The sequence below is a fragment of the Serinus canaria genome, chromosome 2, assembly GCF_022539315.1.
Source record: "Serinus canaria isolate serCan28SL12 chromosome 2, serCan2020, whole genome shotgun sequence".
Lineage (NCBI taxonomy): Eukaryota > Metazoa > Chordata > Aves > Passeriformes > Fringillidae > Serinus > Serinus canaria.
The window spans coordinates 47,974,802-47,997,939 of record NC_066315.1 but is presented as its reverse complement, the minus strand read 5'-3'; the positions used below and the strand labels follow the sequence as shown (position 1 = coordinate 47,997,939).

Here is a 23,138-nt window from a genome sequence, read left to right as displayed (position 1 = left end):
ATCAGAAGTTTCAACTTCTCAAGAACATTTAATATCTCCCCAAAGCTTAAGTTTCGCTGTGAGTGGTGAAGTGAAAACAATGGGGCATGATAATTCCAGAAGTAAATTAAGGAATTTCCAAAATAAGGAAGTAATCTCATATTTAAACAAAGTACACTACAAAAATGTGAAGATGAGGCTACTCCAGTGTAACCCATTTGTACTATTAAACAGGAGGGGAAATAGCAAATCAGGTTTGCCCATGAAATCTTTAGGCATACTTGTCCTAAATTTAAACCAAAGAAAATCTCCTCCAAGCATTCTTGTGCTTTCATCACCAAAGAAGTGTATCTCTTTGCTGCCAAAAAAAGGAGCTTTTAAACATCTGGTCTACTACTGTCCTTTCAAGGAGAGACAAAAAATAAACGCAAAGGAGCCTGACTCTAGGCTTTCAAGAGCTTTGCAGGATTTTCCTTCTTGAAGGCTGCTATGAGAGACAGACTGAGTTGAAAAATTACGAACTCTTAAGAGTTAACAAACCATTTAATTTGTTTGGAAAGGAACTAAGAAGAAAAAGCATATCTTTAGGAATATTCAGGTTCTACACAAAGGAACTTACCTGCTTTTTCTTATTTGCTATACAATTGGTTTTTCACTGTCTTGTTTTTCTTCAGAATCTTCATCAGAACCTGAAAAGCAAGGCAAGAATGCTGTAGATCAGTTGAAAGAAGTTAAAGAACACAGTAGTGTTAAGCTTTTCTTTTTTTTTTTTTTTTTGGACAAATTAGTCTGACTGTCTTTCATGACTTGGAATAGCATGCCAGCTGCGTTTTGAAGCCCAAATTGTACAGAAACTGAATAAATTTACTCTTTCCAGGCTGATGTTCCACTTGCAAACTCCAGCATAGACTTGGTTACCAAGTAACCAATGTCAAAGATGAAGGGTCACCCTATAATAAAGAAGTGGCTCCAGGGCATGTCCCAGGACATGTGTGGCTTCAAGAAACACAAAAAGTGACAAATAGGCTGAAAATTCTAACAGTGCTCCTTTTACATTCAACCTCCTAAAAGCAAAGATTTGTTTTAAAAAAATGTTGCCATATCAGCAGAGAGGTTTACTCCCCACTGCACAATCACAGGGGATAGTTTATCTCTAAATATTTGTCAATTCAATATGTATGGCAATGTGACCAAAAATTGCTCTTAGAACAATCCATAGTTTGTCTTCTCAGAAAGAAATGCAGATTTCTGAAGAAAAAAATTAATTATGAGCTATTTTTACTCTACATTATCCAGCAATTTCACTCTGTGACTACCACTGCCTGTTAGTTCAAATATATGATTTTGACTGTTTCTTCTGTGTCTCATACCCATAAAGGGTGCTTAAAATATACTTGGCAGTCAGGGCAGACCTGCAGAAAGCACCTGAGCTGTTACTGAATCCCACAGGACAAGCTGAAACTAATGGCACACCTACAGTCAATACATGCATGCTGAAACACATCTCACTGCACAAGCAACACTGACCCAGCCACAATGTCTAGAAAAACATGTTAGCTTTGCTTGCACTTCCTCTCACACTGTGTATTCTGTTGCTTTAAAAAACCCACAAAACCCAGCTGAACAGCTGAGTCCAGTACAATACTTCCATTATTCTCAAAGCAGACCCACAGTTTTAGCTAAAATCCATTTTCACTTTGAATCACTGGTTATACTCGACACTAATGTTCAGTGACCCCTAGATGGAGCTCGAAGTCATTCACTAACCAAGATGCTCACCAGAGAGAAACCAGAGACAGACATTAAAATGAAAAATATCACCAACTCTATACTGCAAGAGAGGCAAACTTACCTGCAGCAACTAATAGATATTATTTTAATTATATTGCATTATACAGCACAGCTTTTCAAAGGAGGTTTACATTTTAGGGGACAAAGACTGATACAGGAGTTGGAGGTCCCCACTGCATTCTCAGGTAACTCAAATTGATTCGATCCATTAAGAAATTACTTATTTCCTTGAAGTGCTCGAGACACATTCTTGAATCTTGCAGGTTTTACACTTATTTTTGATTTAATCAACTCCTACCTCAACTAGATAAAGCAAATGATATGCAGAGTTAAGATGTAGTTAACGTTACCCACTGATTTACCCAGACAGGTGAACCTTTTTATTGAGAGAAGGCTTTTTTCTATTCATTATGAAAAAAGAAAAAGCTGTGATTGAAATTTCAGTTTGCCTTATAGCAGTTTCAGATTCATTATCTATCCCAAGACAGTATAAAGCTCCAAATTTAGGCTGGATTAAATTGTGCATTGCTGCATAAATGCTATTGCTGGCAGATAAGAGACCACAGAGTCACAGAAGATCTCAGATTGGAAGGGATCCACAAGGATCACTGATGGTAGAAGCAAACCATAACTGCATCCTTTCAGTTTTGGGGCTATTTTATTTCAGACTTACCTTGCTTTTAGTCAGAATATGACTTAATTATGACTTATACACTAATCACATGTCTTGTAACTCATCTGGTAGACTGTAACTAAACTGAATTACTGAACAAAAAAGAATCTTGCATTTTAGGATGATAAATACAGTTTTCATTTAAAACCAAAAAAATATTTTTCCCCCTTCCCCTCTTGAAGGGCATGAAATGTGCAGGAGTGTAAAGTGAATATGAAAAATCTGTCACTAAGCCAATGTAACTACCTGCTACAGACTCAGGAGGAGAATAGAACTGCCCATCAGAGAGGACTCCCGGGTGAAGAAGAGCTGCTCGTTCTGAAGCATCCTGTGCTATCAAAAATCCTAAAAGAAAAAAAAACCAGCAGAAAATAATTCCTCAATGCTAACAAATAAAATCTTAAAGATCAAATACTGATGAAGAATCTTGAAGACTGATGTATTATATTAGCACTCGTAACTAGATGCTTCTTTAAATAAATATCTTTTTAAAAAGCATCAACAATTAATTTGCCACTTATGTTTTCTATTCAAATGCTTACAGCTAAGGTGACATACACTAGCAAAACAGAGATATTGTACACGTGAATTAAGGAATTTTTCCTTCTACCATGTGTGATTACATGATTAGCTTGCCATATGTAAATTCATCAATGTCCATCGGCTAACTAAAACTTCTGAAATATATTTTTAATGATCAGTGAGGTGCCATGCAAAACCAAATAAATTATTTTCTCTCTTTGCCACTATGACCCTTCACTAATGGCTTGCTTTCACCTATCTGTCTCAACATATTCTGCAACCTTCATGAACTATTTGCATGTGTATGTATGGAATATTTTGTCTGTGAATATTCAATATGAAAAAATACAAAAGTCTCCAAACTGGTTAGATTTCTTATCTTATTAAGATAACACTGTGATGCAGCTGTATTTCCTCATCCCTTTACAAGATAAAAAAAAGTTACTTGAAGTTTCTTTTTCTCCAGGTAAACCCCACTGCTGTCATTCAACCAACTTCTTTCTCAGACCAGGGAAAAAGAAGAGGGAAGGGATCAAAGCAGAAAGGCTGCCCTCAGAGCACATGAAAATGGAGGCATGCCCATTCAAAGTTTTTTGATTTACCTAACAGATAAACATGCCTTTGCAACTGAATTTTAGACTGTATTTTAGGTAATGATGAATAAATAAGAAGTTGGCTGTATAATTACTCTTCTGCTATTGAAACTCACAAGCATCTGTAAGCTTTCTTTCCCTCACCACTCAGGCAGTATTCTCTTTCAACTGAAACAGTGGATTTCCTCCATTTAGTTGAATATATTGAGTGTCAGATGACCTGGTGCCTCATCTCAAAGGTTGAAATTCATACTTGTTCTGGTCTCATTCTGCCTGTGCTTGAAACAGACTCTCCACAACACTTCTTTGCTTTCCCCTTTCCACCTCAAAAGAAGAGTTAGTGACATTGAATTAGTTATTATGTGTACTCTTCCTAAAAGAGGAGTCAGACACTTTATGCATTATCCAGAAAATAAGGTTTTACAAGCCCAGCTTAGTTAAATTTTCATACCTCAAGCATACAAAATTAAACACATTCCCACGTGCCTGACTAACAGCTCATCTGGCCCTTCTGACTTTTAACTTTGCCTCCCTAAATTAATTAACACCTCACTTCTTTGAAGGCATATGTTCCCCTTTTCCAAAGAGGAAAAAATCATGCCATTTGATTAAGTTTTTTCCACAGCTCTTCAAATTTTGAGAAGCTGAAAGAAGCATTCTTCTGCCAGTTAACATGGGATCAAGTGTTGCCAACTGCAGTGACTGCAGGGAAATAACACAAGCTTACTATTTTCTTCTTCAGCTTCTTGTGGTAACACTTTGAAGTCCAGGAACCAAGTTTCAATCCAGGCAAGTATGAATGATATAATGGGGAGCACATAGCCAAAAGCACCCTGTGAGAACAGCTAGAAAGAAAGAAAACATTACAAAAATTACTCTAAAGAGTAATTTTGCTTTTAAGAAAACAAAGTAAAACAAACATTTGATTAGGATATATACCTGTGAAATAATTACTTTTGCTAATAAAAAGGCACTGGTCACTGCTGTTGTAAACTGAAAGAGACAGAACAGATAAACTAATGAATGCATTTAGCTTCTTTCTGCCATTATCTATTAATTGCAACTTTAAATATTTACTGACAACAGAAAGATCACATAGATTAATAAAATGTAACAAGCACAATACAATTAAAGTGTTGTTAAAATAACCTTATAAAAGGTAACTTTTAATACAAACACCTCCAAACATTGATTTCCACATAGCATTTTGTACAATCTAAACTGCCTGAGTATGTAAATTGTGATCTTACTGTACAATGAAGATAGCGCAGATCATTCATCAAGTCCCTTAAAAAACCCCAACTATTTATGTATTGGGGGAAAAAAGCAAACAGCAGTTGTTCCACATGCTTTACACTACCATCCAAACCAAAATATCCATTTCAAACAACAAAACATCTTTGCGGAAGTAAATTGGAATAAACATTTTAATTCATGAAGTGATATTTTGAAAAAAAATTTTTTTGAAGGCTTGATACTCCCTGATATATTTTAAAAAAATCAGCATGATGGTCAAAATATATTAAAAACCCCCAAAATCTGAAATAACAGTGAACAAATACTGTCCACATAAGCAATGCCTTTATATGTTCTAGTGCATTTGGGTCCAGCAATTCTTTAAAAAACAGCAGAACCAACTTCTGTTCATCACAGGTAGGATGTTAAGATTCAAGGCTTTGGCAAAACCTTCAGTGAAGCTTTATGTATCTAAAATCATGAGAGTGGGTTCACTCTCACCACGTCACAAACACAGGCATCAAGTTGGAGGATTAAAAAATACTCTAAAGCTAGACAACTAAGAGCAAGGACTTTAAAGAGGCATGCATTTAAATATAATCACAATCAGAATAGCAGCTGCCACTATGTATGTGATTGTGCCATGCTAGTAACACAATCTATAAAAATCATGACATTTAGTCTCAGAGTACCAAGTAAACTGCATGCTACTCACTTGAAGAAAGTTACACATGAACATGCTCTACATGCACCTACCACAGTGTACGAGGAAAAAAAATGTCTGATTTACAAAGCCCTAAGCCACAATACACCTATTGTATTATAACTTATAGTATTAACTGGTGGAAACATGAATTTTTCACCAAATTTTTCACTCTTTGTCATCCACACCATACAGGTGCATTAAAGACACTGGCTTCAATCCACTGTGGTTGCCTACAGTTCTTGAGAACTTCGTTTTTAAGAAGGGATGCATATTCAACCTTTTGTATTAGAACATGAAGCAATACAGCTGCTAGTGTTCAATGGATGGCACCTAAAACTTTTTAATGAATGTGGGGCTTAATAAACACCTGGATCTCTGGCACAATAATTCTTGTTTTCGAAGAAGGTTCACTATTACAAATGCAAGCATATTTCCAACATTGATTAGCAAGTCTCAGACGTAACAAGCAGCTATCCATACTGGATTAAAAATAAAACTTCAATTTGTATTAAAGTGATACCTAATAAGAACCACACACACTGTTCTATTAAAATCTTGCCTTTAGGCTGAAAATCTTCCAGAAAATAAGTTTTTAATTTGCTACTGTGCAACAAATTTTTACATATACACCATCAAGATGATTCTTAACATACAAGCAGCATCTAAAATTTTGTCTGCTTGATCCATTCTAGAAAAAACTCCATTATGCTTGGCCACTACTCACAGCTATTGCCCACCAATGGCGCAGTCTGCACATTGCATATGCAAGTATTAACACCTTAAACCGAAAGACTGCCAGTAGCTATAGAGAGAGGAAAAAATATTGGTTGGTTAATTCAGAACACAGAAGAACCACAACATTCTCAGCTCACCAAAAATACTAACTACTTACAAAGAAACTTAGGACAGTCTAAGTTCTGTTACCAAGAAACAAATCTGAATATGTCCTTATGAAACAGAAATAGAAGGTAATTTCCCATTTGTAAAGCAAATGGCAACATCCACCTGCCTAGACAGGCTCAAATGTGCAAGCATGAGCCATTCCACTAATAAGTTAGAAACATAAGAAAGCTAAACAAAGTGTCTTCATGATCACTGTACCTGACTGGACTCTAAATCATTATGTTAATCCAGATTAACAGCTGGAAGCAGTTAATCCAGAAAATACCTTGCACATCACTGTGCATCTCACTGATCTTAGCAGCATGCTAGTATACTTCCAGTATCTTGTGAAATATTAACATTGCAACAACAATCAATTATTCTTTCAGTAGCTGCCCACAATAGCAAGTCATTCTATTTGCAAGTAGAGAAAGGAAAGTTAAGGTATTTGTAGGCCAGAAAATTAAATCAGTAGCAGACAGATGAGACCTCTGAATCAGGGATCCCAAGCTTCAATTTCCCTGTTTATTTTTTGACAGTAGATTTTTTTATTCTCAACACATCTTTTAAAACAAGTTGGAGATAAAGTGTGAAACAAATGCTAAAAATGAAGAGAAATCAAAGACGGCCATGGCCTGAGGTATGATAAACTCATTTAATCTGACACAAATGTGCAGCAGAAACAGAGGAAATCCTGTAAAAACCCACAAACAATTCTGCAAAATATAAAGTTCTAGTCCCTTCCCAGGGAATAAAAGCTTATTATTTTGCATTACATGTTCTTAACCCTTGGTTCACCTACAGGATAAAGTAATTTCCAGAGCATCAATAGTTACAGATAACATTTTTGGCCTTCTGCAGCATGGTATATCATGGAGACCCTGCCAGCTAAAAAATGGAAAAGGGAGAAGAAGCATAGTTTGCTAGCTTATAAAATTTTTCAATCTATGAATCTTTCAAGCTAGTATGTAAGTTCATTTGACACAGCAAATGTCCAATGCAGAAGTAAGGATGGGTTTTTACACCAGTTTCAAAGAGAGATTCTGGATATGGCCATCAGTACAAAATGACTGATACCAAACCAAGTCATCTCTGCAAGGCAAAGAAAATCTGGTAGAATTAACAATCTTGCCCTTTGGAAGAACTGTAAAGAAAAAGCTTTAACTTGGGCTCTGTAGTGCAAAGTGCATTGCACCTACAGAGCTACAGCTTTGCTTAAAGTAAGAAATTTCCTAATGCAATATATTTCCTCTTATGTGCCTAAGGTGCTTATACATAGTAAGAGAGCATCATCATGTCATCTCTTTTTACTGTTTGAGTTAAAACACAGAACTCTGAAAAACCTGCCCTGTGCAGGCCACCCCAGACACAAATCTCTCCTCATTGAAGCCACCTTATGCCCAATGAAGGACAAAAATTTCAAGCAAAATTATTTTAGAGTGGAGCGCTATGGGTTTTGTCCTCTTAATGAATTACCTTATGTCACATCACATTCTTGACTGGGTTTTCCATCTGCTTTTCCACACACCCCAAAGCTAAAGATGCAAATAGATTGGCCCTAAGCATTTCTATCCACAGGCTCCATGAGCCTGCTGCCAGAGCAGGATTGGGCATCCCCTAGATGGGTGAAACTTGGCCCTTCTGGTTTAAATTGTCAAGAAAAGACCAACCCTTTCACAAGACTAAAACTAGGAAACATCTGTGGAAGGAGAAATGGGAAAACTATACTTTTGCTGCTCCTTTCTTTTTTTAAGAACACTTACAAATATATCAAAATATGAAGAAGAGTAGTCATAATGTAGGACTTCTTTCTCTAAGGTAGTCTCAATGCCTCCTTTTACCTACAAACGAACAACAACACACAAAGCTTCAGAAAACAAAATACACACAAATATGAAGAGTAAAACTAATTATTCCCTGCTGATATACAAAAAGATCATTAAACTAAATACAGAAGAGTTGTTTGCCAAGAATGATAAGGTCAAGACTACTGTTATTTTTTGTTTTTCAAGATTACATAGACTTTTTGAAGTGAAAACATTTAGGATTATGATCTGGCCTAGGCAAGCAACATTTCAGGCTGTCCCCAAATAAAAGCAAACAAGTTATTGAGGGAGGAATAAATGATTAAATGTTAAGGACTGTTAAACAAACTCATAAAGTGTTTTACCTCTTATAAGGAGGATCAAAACAGCTGATCAAAAAGCCAACCATAACCCAGTTTTAGTTAGTCACATGTTAGCAAAAAGGAAACAGAACAGAAACTGAATTCATACTTCAGATCTCTTCCTTATCAGCCCTCACACAATTTGTTAAGAGAGCTGAGCCAAAAGATCCACAGTAAAAAAAGCAGAAGCTGCAGCTATTAGAATAATCTCATACAAATAACCAACATTCAAGTTTAATTCTTCCATTTGCTGATGAGATTCAAAACTACATCTTCCTTAGCCACTATGTTTTTTTCCAGTGGAAGGATTCTACTATTCAAACTGCCCTTGTAAGAAAATAATTTAAGGTGTATTGGCTCAGAGAATGAGAACGAGTATCTATCTTAGTTGCAAATGAAAAACCTCAGTGTCCATCTCCTAATGTTTTTAATATGAAATTCCATAATGAAGCACTGCATGAAATAGTTATGTAGAACAACACCAACAGAAATATTTAATATTGAGTTTGACTACTGTAATATTTTTAAGGAAAGAAGCTACCAAAGCACATCAACAACATATGCTCACTATCTCAAAGCAATGCAGTCTACACACTTCCATACTTTTCCAGCTACACTGCTGGACAGTGTTTTCCTGACACTAGTCACTCCAACTCTGAATTTCTTCTATTTCTTCTCCTCTCCCTCCCCTCTATGGCTAACAAATAGCTACTTTCAAAATACAGTTTTCCCTTCATTGCTCTACAGCATCAAGTGTGATTATCTGTTTCCAGCACAAATAAGGAAGATCAGCTTCCCTCATTCCAAGCTGTTCATCACTACGTGGCTGTGTGAGCACCATGTTAAAATAAGGATAAAGAGAGAACGATGGAAGCCTTGATTTTTGCTCAAAATGCCATGGAGCTACTCCCTGAAGCATTTAACAATAAGCTACACTACACCCAAGGAAACTGGGTAACGGCAACAAGTTGAAAACAATGTTTACGGGAAGTCTCATAGCACTTCTGACCCATTACTTATGTACCAATAATACAGGGTCCTAACACACTGCTATTTGACTTCTCAGCAAACAAAGCAATTCAAAGAAAAACAGAACAAAAAAACCTAAGCACGTGCCAGATCCCAGATGTCAAATTTTAGCTTCTAATATCTTTAACTTCTAATAACAAAAACCTGGTTTTTATTCTTGCTGATATGTGGCAGTATGGGACACAAGTTCATAACATGTTGTCCTGAAAATACAGCTTTTTAGAAAAGAAAACTGCTGTGATCTTGAGGTCCCTTGATACTGTAGCATTCAAAATGAAACACCATGATATCATAAGTTGGTAGCATTTTTTATTCAGAATCTTCAATATTCTGAGAGCACTTGTGCAAATCTGTACTCTGAAACCTCTACAGGTTCAGAAGAAATATAGAACTCTACAGGTTCTACAAGAAATATAAACCCACTCTGTTCCTCTTAGTCGTACAAGCTGTTGAGAAACTGGCCTAAAAAAAGAACTGCATCAGAACACTATGCTACAACCACTTTTCCACCTAGAGAGAAACAGAAAGTCTAGTCCCAAAATTACATTATTCAGGCAAGCAAAATTTTCTTTCTCAAATTAAATCAGTACAAGTATTTTTACTGTATCAATGAACTATTGAACAGTCAGCTCCTGAAGCTTCATAATGTAAATCAATAACCAAGGTTATTTATCTAGTAAAGAAATGCTGATAAAAATATTTACTCCAGATCTTTCTTTCTAGAAAAGGAATAGCTCCCTAGTGTGTCCTTTCTTAAATGCAAAATAGATTACAGCTTAAAATCCAGCTCGAAAACTAGGATGCTACTTATGAAGCAACAACAAATGAGCTATCCTGTTGCTTTCTGGAAATTTTAGAACAACCTCATTTTCCAGATTACAAATGCTGGAGTTAAAAGGTGGCAACTGTGGGAGTTTATGTTGTTTAAATGCACCCTGCCATCCATAATGCATGAGACACCACATTTACATCAAAGAAAATACAACAAAAGAAAAGTTTTGGCCATTAGAAATCTTTTCAGAGACTAACACCTCAGTGAAATATCACTGACTTAAAGTTACTCAGAAAGCAGACTTTTGAATATGATTAAAATTCACACTTCTTGCTAAATTCAAAGATGTACAAAGATGTACAAAGTAACATTTCTGTTTGATGCCTGAAGCCTACACTGGATTTCCAATGTTTTTTTCAGCATGGTTCACAGACTACAGGAACATCTAAAGGTTTCATAATAAGAAGATAAATATCTTAACAAATAAAAGTAGACACAGTTGAGTAGGTACTGTGTTCATGGAAGCTTAAATAAGCTGCTTAAACATAAACAGATAAAAATAACATAATTTTGGCTAGAAAGGAGCAACTTATCAACCATCTCTGAAGTGAATAAAACCTTAATATACCGTCTAAGGATAAGTACTGAAAAGACAACTCACATTCAATTCTATTATCCACAATAAGGTTATGAATAAGAGATCAAATGTAACAAACAAACAGAAAGTCCTTCTGACATCTGATATGCCTTTCTTCTCCCTGCCTTCATATGACTCAATCCTTGCCATCAGCTGTGTAGGGTTGATAGAGTGGACATCCCGCAAGGAAGGACAAGATTCCACACTGCTACTGTGAGCATTTTCTGCATCAGCTGGGACCCGAATCATCCTGTGTTTGTTTAGAGTGGTCTTCTCCCAGTTTCACCATCACTAGAAGGTTGATCCATACAGGAAGGATTTCTAAACAAACAAACAAAACCAAATCACATTAGTCAACAAACCCCCATAATTCCAAGAGGTATTTTATTTTAATCTTACAATGCCAGTTCTCTTTTTGCTAAACTGATGACAAGTAGGCCCTTGAAATTGTTTCAACACACTATCAAGCTCCTCTTCATCTCTCAGAGGATTTGAGAAGCAAGAGAATTGATGTTCAAGTAGGCCGTTTGAAGTCAGGGAGCACTGTCTAGATTTAAAGGGTCATTTCTCCATGCTGTTAGAGAGAGATCATTGAATAGAATGAATAAAAAGCATGATGCTGTCAATCCTTTAAGGTTTTCAATGCTGACTTAAATGTTCTCAATAAATAGGAAGACAAAGGAATTTCCACATACAATTCTTTAAAAATAGCAGTGTTAGTTAATAGCACATCCAGAGCTGACACAAACAAAAGATGAAAAGTCCATTAAAATCCTTGAACAGTGTAATAATCATTCTATAAAGCATATACATATACACTGCTATTTGCTCTGTAAATTCAGCTGCTATAGCGACTTAGATTGCCAGACAGTTTCTCCATTAAAAAAGAGAGTGTAACTAGTGGTTAAAGGTAATGTAATTACCCTAAGTCTCTTCTGACTACAAGGCTTTTGAAAGACTTTTCAGGCTGAATTTTCTATAAAACTAGGGCAGTTTGATTTAAATCCTCCATGAGAACATTTGTCCAATTAAGGCTTCTAGAAAGGGAGGACTCAGAAGGTCAAAAAAGTTTCATGGAAACACACAGATAATTTCATTTTGTGTAAAATGCTCAGATGATTAAGCTATACATCCTGCAGTACAAACCACATCAGACAAGTTTTTATAACACTGGGGGAATAGCTTTTTGAAATTCAAGAACAAAACTTGGCCTCCTCCTGGGTGGATTATCTTTAAGTAAATGTCAAGAGATAGAGAAATTCTTCCCACTCCTGTCTTTCAACAGCATTTCAACTCCAAAACTACAAGAACACAGCCAGTCAAAGCTCAACAGGGCGTCTGTAACACACCACTAGGCAAACACAAGGGAGGATACAAGGACACAAGGGAACAGTAAAGGTGGTGTGGGGAGCTGCCAGAGCACACACATCACAACTGAGGAAGACAAAGGCCAGCCAGGGAGGGTCAATATCTAGGTCAAGTCACACAGAAGAGCCTTTAGGGAATCCAAAGTACCAAGCAAGGGTGGACAAGCACAATGCACCTTTTTATCTTCCTCCTTTGTTTCCACAGCAGCTGCCTGAAACATGGCTGGCAAAGGGCTGTAGAGGAGGGAAACATAAGTGGTGTGTGTTTGGTCAGGTGCCTTGAGCACTGCACTGAACTTTGGGCACCTGAACCTGAGGGTGTGAGCAGAATCACAGCACTCCAGTGCTGTAAACAATACTTGCTTTGTACTGAAAACCTCACACTAAAGTGCCCTGCTATGTAATAGCAGCCCATAGGAAAATGTCTGGGATGAGATCTAAACCTCACATCAGGCCATCAATTGTTACATTTCAAAATAAAAAGAAAAATAAAGGTAAGTAACACCTGAAACTAGAAAAACAAATTCCATCTACATTGGCTAAAATATTTATTTTATTTTGATGAGGAACTCAGTGCAAATTTTATAAGAAGTTGTTACTTCCAGTCTGGATTATTGCGAGATACAGCACAGGATGGCAATGCAATTAGTACAGCCAGAGTGAATTGTTTCAGAATGTGCTAGTTGAGCATCCATTTGCCTTGTGGGGACCTTTGCAAAGAGAAAAGCATGGTTTTAAAATGCATTGGCTACCAGTTTGTTTTCAAGCATGACTCAAAACATCAGATTCAGCTTATAAATACCACGTACTCTGAAATCCTTACTACTGACAGACTTTTTTGCCTCAAAGTCCTCTAGACAGGGTATATTCACAGTAAGGGAATATGTCCCTAGTCTTGCACTGCCTGCTGATCCATCAGATCCATGTTTGGACACATGGCAGGGCCTCTCTTGTTACATTAAACTGGTATCAAAATGTTATGATTCTTTAACTGAACAGACATAGCTTGGCAGCTTTTTGCACTCATTGCAACAGCTCTGCAAACTGATTAATCACCAAGTATGTGCTAAAGACTGGTTCCCATTGTTTCTCTCATTATTAAAATAAGAAGTTCCTTTGTACCTGAATGACATAATCAGTCTTTTCATCACACCAACATTCTCAGATGGTTTCAGGTGCGTGCACAAAAAAATCTTAAATTCTTCTTGACTGCCTTACAGGCATGTGAGGACTATTAAAAAGCAGCACTTCCCTTTTAGTGCTGGATGGTGACTTGGCAAGCCACTTACCTTCCCATCTCAGCACTACCAGCAACAACATTTCTCCTCCCTTGCACTTCCAAAGCACCAATCATGCCCCATCTCTCTTGCCTACCACAAGTTTGCACGGTGAATGAGTTCTGCTCTTCCCTTGGCTCCATTTCTCCAGGGATTCTTGCTTGTGCAAAACAGCCTGTGCTTGGAGTGCCACTTTTCAACACTCCATGTGAGCAACACAAGCACCAGGCAGGCACAGGAGTGCTTTTCATGCATTCCTGGTCAAGAAACTCAGTGGTGGAACAAGTTTAGGAAGGCAAAAAAGGTGTGTTTGTCATTGAGATGTGCCACACTTTTGAAAAAACCACACAATTCTTTAGCATGTGACTACTACTGATCCTTATTCTTGTTATTCAGGAAGCAGGCACTGCTTGGCCTAAATTCATGCTGCCACATTACTTGAGTTTTTGCATCCAAACTGATACATGACATTGCTATTGTTCTATTGGCATGGTTACTGTGCTTTTTAAAAATCAAAGTAATTTTAACACAGAGGAAAAAATAATTATAAACTGGGCGTGAGGATGTCTGGGGTTTGAGTTTTTGAAAGCCAAAAAGCAAATTTAGCCGGAAAAAAAATCATTATCAAATAAGAGTGAAAATCACATTCTTAAAACTTCTGAGATGTTTTTTCCTAGAAAGAGCCTTCTTTGTGCATCAGTCAGTTATCAACTTTCCTGTGTCTGGTTAGATAATTTTTAGAGTGTTTTTACAATATCAGTAACACATTTTCAAGACTGTTGTATTATCTGTGGCTTGACCCAGTGTCTGGGTCTCTGATTTGAAGGAAACTGGGTTCACCTGGCACCACTTCTTTTGGCTCCAGGCAGTTCCATTGTTTGGGTTATTCTATATGGCAGGGCTCAGGAAGGATGCGTGGTCAAGCAAAATATGTCCTGTGACGGAATGATGTTTATAGACCATCTTGTTCACTCTCTCCAGAGAGAGCCTGGGTGAAGGACACTCACCAGGAAGATAAACAGCCCATAGTTCAGAATATTCCAAGAAACTCTATGGGCAAACTTGCCTGGAGAGGTGGAGATCATAGCAACTGTGTTGGATACAAACTGTGCCATTAACTCCTTGCCACAAGAGACGCATGAGTGAGACAGAAATCTGGTTTCCCCACACAGTCCCACCAGCAAATGGCTCTCCACAAGATGTAGGAGATATGCAATGTTTTGTAGCTCTCAGACTTTCCTTTGCCAGACTTCAAGCTAAACTGAAGATTGCATTAACCTGCTCCTGGCTACACCTGCACATTGTAATAATGCTAGTGAACATCTGCCCTGAAAGAGTCAGAAAAATAAAATCTTGTTTCCAGTACATCTCTTGTGTTACATGTTTTTGGAAGTGTTTTCAAAGCTAAAAAAATCCCTGGCATTTCAGGCAAATAACAGTCTGGTTGTTATTTGACTCATCATGAGTGCAGAATAGAATAGTGTTCAGTTGAAAGGGACAGAAAACAGTCACCTTATCCAACTGCCAGACCACTTCAGGGCTAACCAAAAGTTTAAATATGGCATTAGGGGCAATACTCAAATGCCTCTTAAATACTGTCAGGCTTGGGGCATCAACCGCTTTTGCAAAGAAAACTCTTCCATGGTTCAACAACACTCTTGTTAAAGAAATGTTTCCTCCTGTCAAGTCTGAACCTGATGGATGCAGCTTTCAGCCATTCCCACATGGCCTGGTATTGGGCACTACTGAGAAGAGATCAGCAACTTCCCTCTCCACCACCTCAGAAAGCTGCAAAGAACAGTGTGGTCACCCCTCAGCCTCTTTCTCTCCAAACTAGATTAACCCTGTGTCTTCAGGTGTTTCTCACAGGGCATTACTTCCATCTCTTCAACCAGCTTCAGTGTCCTCCTTTTGCACACATTTAAGGACCTCACATCCCTTTTAAATTTTGGGGCCCAGAAATGCACTAAGTACTCAAAATGAAGTTGCAGCAGTGCTAAATAGAGTGGGAAGATCACTCTTTTTGACCAGCTGCTTGTGCTGTATTTGAAGGTTTGCCACTGCTGACTTTGAGCCTGCTGTCAGCCAGCATCCCAGACCCATTTATGTGGTGCTGCTCCCCAGCCACTCTTAAAATTTGTACTTGTGGAAGGTATGCTCTATCCCAGGTGCAGAGTGCAGCATTTGTTCTTGTTCAGTTTCATGCTACTGATAATTGTTCAGCACTCCAGTACATCCACATCCCTCTGCAAGGCCCCTTGTCCCTTGAGAGTGTCAACAGCACCTCCCACTTTAGCATCATCAGCAAACTTGCTGACAGTGCATTTGACTCCTGCCTCCAGTTTACTGACAAAAACCTTGAAGACAATTGGCCTCGGTATTAAGCCCTGAGGAACACCACTGGTGACTGGTCTTCAGCCAGGTGTAGCCCCTCTTTACAGCCCTTTGAGCCCTGCCCTTCAGCCAGCTCTTCCAGCAACCATCTATTGCTCACTTCACAGTCAGACTTGTTCAGAAGGATGCTGGGAGGTAAAGTATCAAATGCCTTAATAAAATCCAGGAAAACCATATTTACCACCTTTCCTTCATCTACAAGACAGGTGAAATGACAGAATCTACAAGCTTATTGAAGTTTAAAAACATTTAAGAGGGAAATAAAACTTCTGAAATAAGAATCCACATTAGTATATTTGTGACATACCTTCTTATCATTTCCCCTGATTTCAAAAAATATAAGATTTTAATGAGGCCTTTCTGCTTTTTTCATAACTGCATATATTCACTCAGCTACTAGTAAAATATTTAGCTAAGTAAATTTTCTATGCTGACCTATTCAAAGTCATAGACAACAGCAGCATATTTTTCCTGGAAAGAAAGCCTCCAAAGTTAGTATCTATTTAAATTAAAAGTGTGTTTTGCCTTTTTTTTTTAAACACTTAATCGTTATGTCTGTAACTCAAGCTTCCAAACAGAGAATTAAACTCTCAAACTTTCTAGTGAAATACAGATTATATATTATTAATAGTTTAAACTAGTATAATAAGTATAATAAATGAAAAGTAAATCAAGCTAAAAAAAGTAAATCAAGAATCAAAATTTTCAAGCTTAGGACTGCAGTCCTTCCCTGCCCCCAAAGTCTACTAAAGACTTTAGCAATACATGGCAAGAGCTTGCCCATGATTTCAAGCTACATTTACAATTAGCATCATTATTTTCATTCATACTGACAGAAGCAGATGGCACACACTGCCAATTTTACACATATCATGTGTCAATTTTACACATATCTTAGAGATGCTACATCAGAATGCTACTTCTCTTTTCTATCATTATTCTACCCCTATTCTTCCAGTTTATTGTCTGTGGTTTAAATTATTTTTGTTTACTATATTACTGTAGCATACACGAGCAACAGCACTATATATGATTCGTTTTTCTTTTAAAGAAAAAAACCACACAGCAGAATTTAACTGAGAAGAGAGAAAAGACGTGATTAAAAAAAAATAAAGGCTTGATCAAAGGCTATCAGCAGCTCAGCAAAATCAAAACTTAAAGCGCCACATGGAGGCCATTTGGAAAAGGCAATGCTAACTTTAAAATATCAGAGAAGTCAACGTTTGCATAAAGTAACTAGGCACACAATGTAACATTGTGTCACAATAGCTGTTGAAACATACTGAACACCTAGAATACTTAGCATACGTGTCCAGACAACACTACACATGGCCCAAAAATTCCCACCTTAAACAGCTTTTCTGTGAATTAAAAAAAATAATCTGAAAATACTTCTTCTTTCCAATGAGTAAAATAGGATTACACGGCCAATATAGCGGCCAAGATGCTTAAGTAGTGTGAAAACTACAGGGTAGTTTTTTACTGAAAACCTGACACTAAGAGCAGCAATTTTCACTCTTAAGAAAAATAAACAAAAACCAAAAACCCCAAAACCAAACAAAAAAACCCACCAAAAAACAAACAAAAAACCCCATTTCCTTGCTAAAAACTTTCTTCATAGGGAGACTAATGAAACATGCCAGTTCTTTATCAAAGGACTGATATATTTTCTGATAAAAGGGCTGACATTGCTGCTTACACTACCTGCTATTCTGTAGGAGCCTACTACAAGGATAAAACCAAAAATTTCTCACAAGAACAGAGCTTAATACAATAATTGGTATTGTAACACTAACATTCAAATATTTAAGTTATACTTAAAGACAGTTTCAGACAATTTTAACATACCTAAAGGAAAATGGTCTCAAACCATTGTTTTCTCTGGCACCATCATGAAGCTCAACTTCATTCTTTATCTAGGCATAGACAAATTGCTCTAGCCAACACCATGGACAGAACATACAATTATCTGTAAAGACTCTATATTGGAAGTCAAATAAACTGAGAGTTTCTGGTATGAAACTGTATTAACCTGCAGGAGTATTAGCAGAATTCTCAGCGTGTTTTCTGACAGTATCAGCACACACCCTAATTAAGAGCCAACACAGATAAAACCAATACCTATGAAGTAATGCTGACTATAAATCAGGGGGAGGAAAAAATCCCAAAGAGCTGGAGACTGTCTCCAAAGCCTACTTGGACACATTTTTTACACTTTTCCACTATAAATGAATGAAACCCACTCTGCTGACATATGCTGTCCCTCTTCTGTTTATATAACTGCAAGAACTAATTTTCCCGAAATCCACTTGCAGTGGATACATTACTAGTGACCTCTGATAGCCACTGCTCCTGTTGCTGAAGGGCACTTAAATCCCTTCAAAGCTGCAATCATTCTGTCTCTACTGTAACACATTATTGCCTCAGAAATATTTTAATGCTTCAATGTCTTTAAAAACACTGTTTGAAGCACTGATCTGTCCAAAACAAATATTCCTCAGTGAACATGAAGGGAAATAAAAAGAAACCAGAACACCCCAAACCTGGGCCAGACACTTTAATGAAAGTCAGACTGAAAAATTCAAACTGATGCACACCCACAAAATTCCCCAAACATAAGCAGAAGATACTGTAGAGTGCTTTGGCAATACTCTAGCTTTTCAATTAGGCAACACAGCAGGAATTACAAGTTACAAATATGTAACACATTTAAAGACTGGGAACGTTTCCCACTGGAGGAGCAGGGCAAGATTTTCCAGCGTACAGGAGAGAGCTCCTTACAAAGAGTTTGGCTTTATCTGAGTTTTCAGAAGCAGAGTAGCTCTGATCTATCCTGAAATAGCAGCTCTTACCATAAGTTATTTGTCCCTGTAAAAACAAAACCAAAACAATAACCCAGCAGTTTCCTTGAGAAAAATATTTCCCCAATTTCCTATGCTCCAACGGTGACCTAGCAAAAGTCACACGGCAATTGCACGCATTTGTACTGAGTAATATTTTTCTCAGACCATTGAAAGAAGGTGAAAAAGAGAAAAAAAAAAAGAGGAAATACATTTTCAGGTTAGTAGAGCATCTGAGGAAATAGCAGTGTCACCTTTCTCCATCCCAAGAATGAAACTCCTAGATTCAGAAAGTCAAATCAAAGTGCTCCAACCTTGGACTAGTTTTCCCTGCAGCAGAAGAATCCCTGTTACTGAGCCACGTCCTGCAAAACACTATTGTCCTTTTCCAATTTTATTTTTTATTCTACAAGAGCTGAGAAAAATGGCAGAGTAAACAGCTTGTAAATTTGGCATCAGCATTGTCCTTCTTCCCTCTCATCTGCATAGTCTCTTCCCCTCTGGACTCCTTCTTAAGGGCACATCCCAGATTTTACTTTTAAAATGAGCTCAAACCAGAATGAATGGCCAATACAGGGCTCAAACCTGCACACTGGCATTATTAGAATTGTGCTCTAAACAACTGAGATAATATGCAACTATATACTATTTTAAGAAAATACTAAAAATGAACAAAAAGGATGCATCATAACATGTTCCAAAGGTCTGCCTCAGATCTCAGCAGCACTGAAGATACTTGAACATTGCAAACTACAAAACTGAATCCTGTGCATGTTATCATTGTTATTTTCTTAATAAAAATATAGTTTTATTAAGAAAATAACATAAACCTTTCTTTTGGTTTAAATGTCCTGGACTAATCTTGCCAAAGACCTGAAACTACATCAGGATTTTAAGGTTAAATACAGTCAGCTCCCCATAGCTGTATTAACACACGCATATAGTATTTTTGTATGTTGTATGTATCAATACACATTCCAGTCACAAGAAATATCTGCATGCAATAAAAAAATGGAGAGGAGAGGAGAGGAAGAGGGAGACGGAGAGGAGAGGGATTATTTCTTGCAAGAGCAGGGAGGGAGAGGTGGGCATAAAGGGGAACTGGTACAAAAATAAGGGAAAGACAGTAAAAAAACCTCCAACGAATCTGGTACTAACTCTTCTTCACATCTGTTACGTGCTTTCTGAAGCTGATTTTGTAGCCTACCCAACACCAGCTCACAGAAATGAAGATTTCATGGCAAACTTTCTCCATTAAACACTAAATAAGCAGTAAGAGCTTAATATCCATTCAGTTTCTCTGAGTTAACTGTGGGCCAAAGAAATCATTTAGATAGCAAAACCACACCTGTTTTAATCACATCTACATTTCTCTAAGTACAAACCACAATTTTTTAAAGACACCAAACACCTCACACTGCCTCAAACATCAAGCATGATACTAGTTTAAAACACTGACTACTCCTACTTGTCTGTTTTTTTCCCAAATCAACAACAAAAATATGCCCAAAGGCTGCTAGCCAGACACTACTTGGACAAGAAAAGCTATTCTTTTGCTAGCACAGAACTGTGGGACTCTTCCTGAAATAGTTCAGGCATGTTATGTATTAGTGAGAAACACTCAGGATTTTGTCACTCCCTCAAGAACTATTCCACAAAACGGTGCAAAAGTTTATTCCAGACAAACAACCCCTGAAAGTTCTTCAGAGCTCTTAAAGAAAACAGCATTTCAAGAAACTGACATACATTTCAGAATGGGATAAACTTTTGTAAGATTTTTTTCACTCTTAAGTCCTCTTTTACAGTTCTTGAGGGTGCTTCAAAACAAAAGGAAGTTTCAGGTTTTACATTTTAGCTCTACTTTTCCTCTTAAAGGATATTAGAAGGAAACAATTACTTAGTCCAAGCAGCAACAAGTTCTAGCAAAGACCTACATCTGAACGTTAAGGAGAAAATACTTATTTTAACACACCTCCATATTTCTGTCAGTGCAAGATGAAAATTAACTCCTGATGCCCGAAGTGATGCTATTTTAGGCTGATAACTGAGTAGCTGAACTTTATATAAAGAGCATAACGTCATTAGAAGATTTTCAGCTGGTTCTTTTTGGTTCTAAGAGTACTTTTTCCAACTTTTCATTTTTAATTCTACTCCTAGCTGAATTTAAGACAGCAAGGCAGAGAGGTAATGTACAAGTTGTCTCTTAACAAGGTTGCTAACGATTCCAAATTAAGAATAGATGTTTAGCACATCCAGTTAAATTAGAGAATGTTTAACAAGCAACAAATCTGTGATCCTTCAAAATGACTCATCTGAGTTGCTGGATGCTGCTGCCTATCCATGAGAAATCACAGTCCCTGCTGCGATTTTGATCACAAGTGTGATTTACCATTATCATGTCATCAATACCTTCTGCAAAATCACTGGTAATATTGTTCATGCTGACTGAATTCACTGCTTGAGATCCTTTAGTCATTCTTACTAGAAACAAGGTTTGGCCCCATAAAACATTTTAACAAACATGTTTTAATAACTGTATGTTTAGCTAGGATGCACAGACAGAGTTTAAAATGGTAAAGCCTAAATACATTCCTTCTCATGAATGAAGGCCTAGAACAATTGTGCTAAACTCATTTTGAAAAAATCACGGCTAAACACTTGAGAATTTATGAAAATTAGACTACATTGCATCAAGACAACCACACTCAAGTCCAAATGCACCAAAACAAATGCCTAACCAATCTGAACTGAGTCTAGTATTTAATCAATTCCAGTGTTTTTCAATGGTCATATATATCTTTCTCAACATACCAAGTCTATAGAAAGCAACATTCATCCTGAAAAAGTGTAACAAGTGAATAACAAAAAAATACTTAAAATTATGGATTTGTGCCACAACAAGAGGATCACTAGTGCATTTTGCGCAAAGTAACTGGCCCTGAACACCATCAACAAACAAACAAAACCTAAATCACTGCATCTGGCCTACTTAAAACTGCAAAGCTGATGAAAAACATCTGCTAAATATAGTAGTGACACTACAGACTTATAAATAGAAATAAATCTCACAATGTTGAATTCACTAACAATACCCCAAAACACTGCACAAAATGACAATTTTCATAGCAATTAATATTCAACACAATATATAAAATACATAGATATTATATAAACCAAGATGACAAATATGGACAGCAAAAAGTATTGACAACGTCGTGCAAAAATACAGTGGTGGTCTTATCCCTTTAAGCGGACTAACACAATTTAAAAAGAAACAACCTCTTCAAACAAGTTTAGTATTTGTGGTGAATATTTTCCACGTTAAAGTCGACCACTGTGCCTACTGACACCTGACCACAGTGAATTGGGAACTGCTAGGTGTCAGCGCTACATCAATGAGTAACTTGGAACTGCTGCTGGAGACCGAAGGCTGTGGCTTTAACCCGCTCTCTCTGCAGACGCACCAGCGTCACCCTCAACACGGATTAAAAACGCTGCACTTCAGCAATGTATGACCGACCCACTTTAAATTCGGATACTGAACGCAGTACTCTACGAACCTGCCTAAATTCAGCCCGACGCCAAAATTAACCCTCAGCACAACATTCTCCCGCGATGGGAGCCGGGGGGTCAAAGGGCCCGGCTCGCTCACACTGTTACCACTAGGACAGACAGCTCGCCGTACCTCCCTGAGGATGGGTTTGTTGGGCTGGAATGGCAAGGAGAGAGGAAAAGCAAACCGGGTCCGGGTCCGCCGGTAGGAGAGGCGCTGGGCATGCAGAAGAGGCGGCCCTGCCCGCAGAGCATCCCCCGAGCGCCGCACGCACCCCCTTCCCAGAGACGGATCCCCTTCCCAGAAACGGACCCCCGCCCTGCTCAGCCCGCCTCCCGGCACGTGATCGCCATCCTCATCCTTCCTCCTCTTCCTCTTCCTCTCCCTGCCCCCCCTCGCCCCAGCAGGGCAGCGGGCTGCCTACCGAGGGGGACAAACCCGCGCCCTCCCCTGAGAAAGCGGCGGCTCCGGCACCGGAGGAAGCGGGGAAAAGGAAGGAAAGGGAATGGAAGAGAGGGCGGACCGAGCCGGGCCGCACCGGCGGCCCCGCCGCCCCTCTGCCAGCAGCACGCCCCGCATCCCTCCCGGCCCATTCCCCGCCGCGTTCCCCTCTGCCCCCGCTCCGGGCGAGGGGGCAGGGAGCTCACCCGGCGCGGCGCTCCGGCCCGCAGAGACGGCACCGCCGCACCGGGCAGCGCCGCAGGCCGCGGGGACGGGCGG

General features: G+C 38.2%; 1 protein-coding gene across 5 annotated transcripts; it reads right to left on the bottom strand.

The window, feature by feature from the left end:
• Positions 1 to 598: 598 nt before the first annotated feature.
• Positions 599 to 23,138, bottom strand: STARD3NL (STARD3 N-terminal like). Of its 5 annotated transcripts, none has more exons than XM_030228949.1 (8): positions 23,066 to 23,138; positions 11,012 to 11,308; positions 8,146 to 8,223; positions 6,225 to 6,302; positions 4,498 to 4,551; positions 4,286 to 4,403; positions 2,690 to 2,788; positions 599 to 668 (listed from the first exon to the last, which is right to left on the bottom strand). In XM_030228949.1, exons 2-8 carry the CDS (start codon positions 11,234 to 11,236, stop codon positions 616 to 618), a joined length of 705 nt encoding a protein of 234 aa, XP_030084809.1. In that variant the 5' UTR covers positions 11,237 to 11,308; positions 23,066 to 23,138; the 3' UTR covers positions 599 to 615. The 5 variants fall into 5 exon arrangements, with proteins under 5 accessions (XP_030084809.1, XP_030084816.1, XP_050826911.1 ...); XM_030228956.2 differs by lacking the exon at positions 23,066 to 23,138 and adding an exon at positions 22,843 to 22,903; XM_050970954.1 differs by lacking the exon at positions 23,066 to 23,138 and adding an exon at positions 22,426 to 22,749.

Excerpts from the sequence above, each read along its gene's own strand:
- STARD3NL (XM_030228949.1), bottom strand. The coding sequence starts at position 11,236 with ATGATTCGGGTCCCAGCTGATGCAGAAAATGCTCACAGTAGCAGTGTG. Across the intron at positions 8,224-11,011 it reads TGTGGATAATAGAATTGAAT|GTAAAAGGAGGCATTGAGAC; the intron begins GTGAGTTGTCTT and ends GTTCGTTTGTAG. Across the intron at positions 2,789-4,285 it reads AGAAGCTGAAGAAGAAAATA|GATTTTTGATAGCACAGGAT; the intron begins GTAAGCTTGTGT and ends TTTTTCTTTTAG.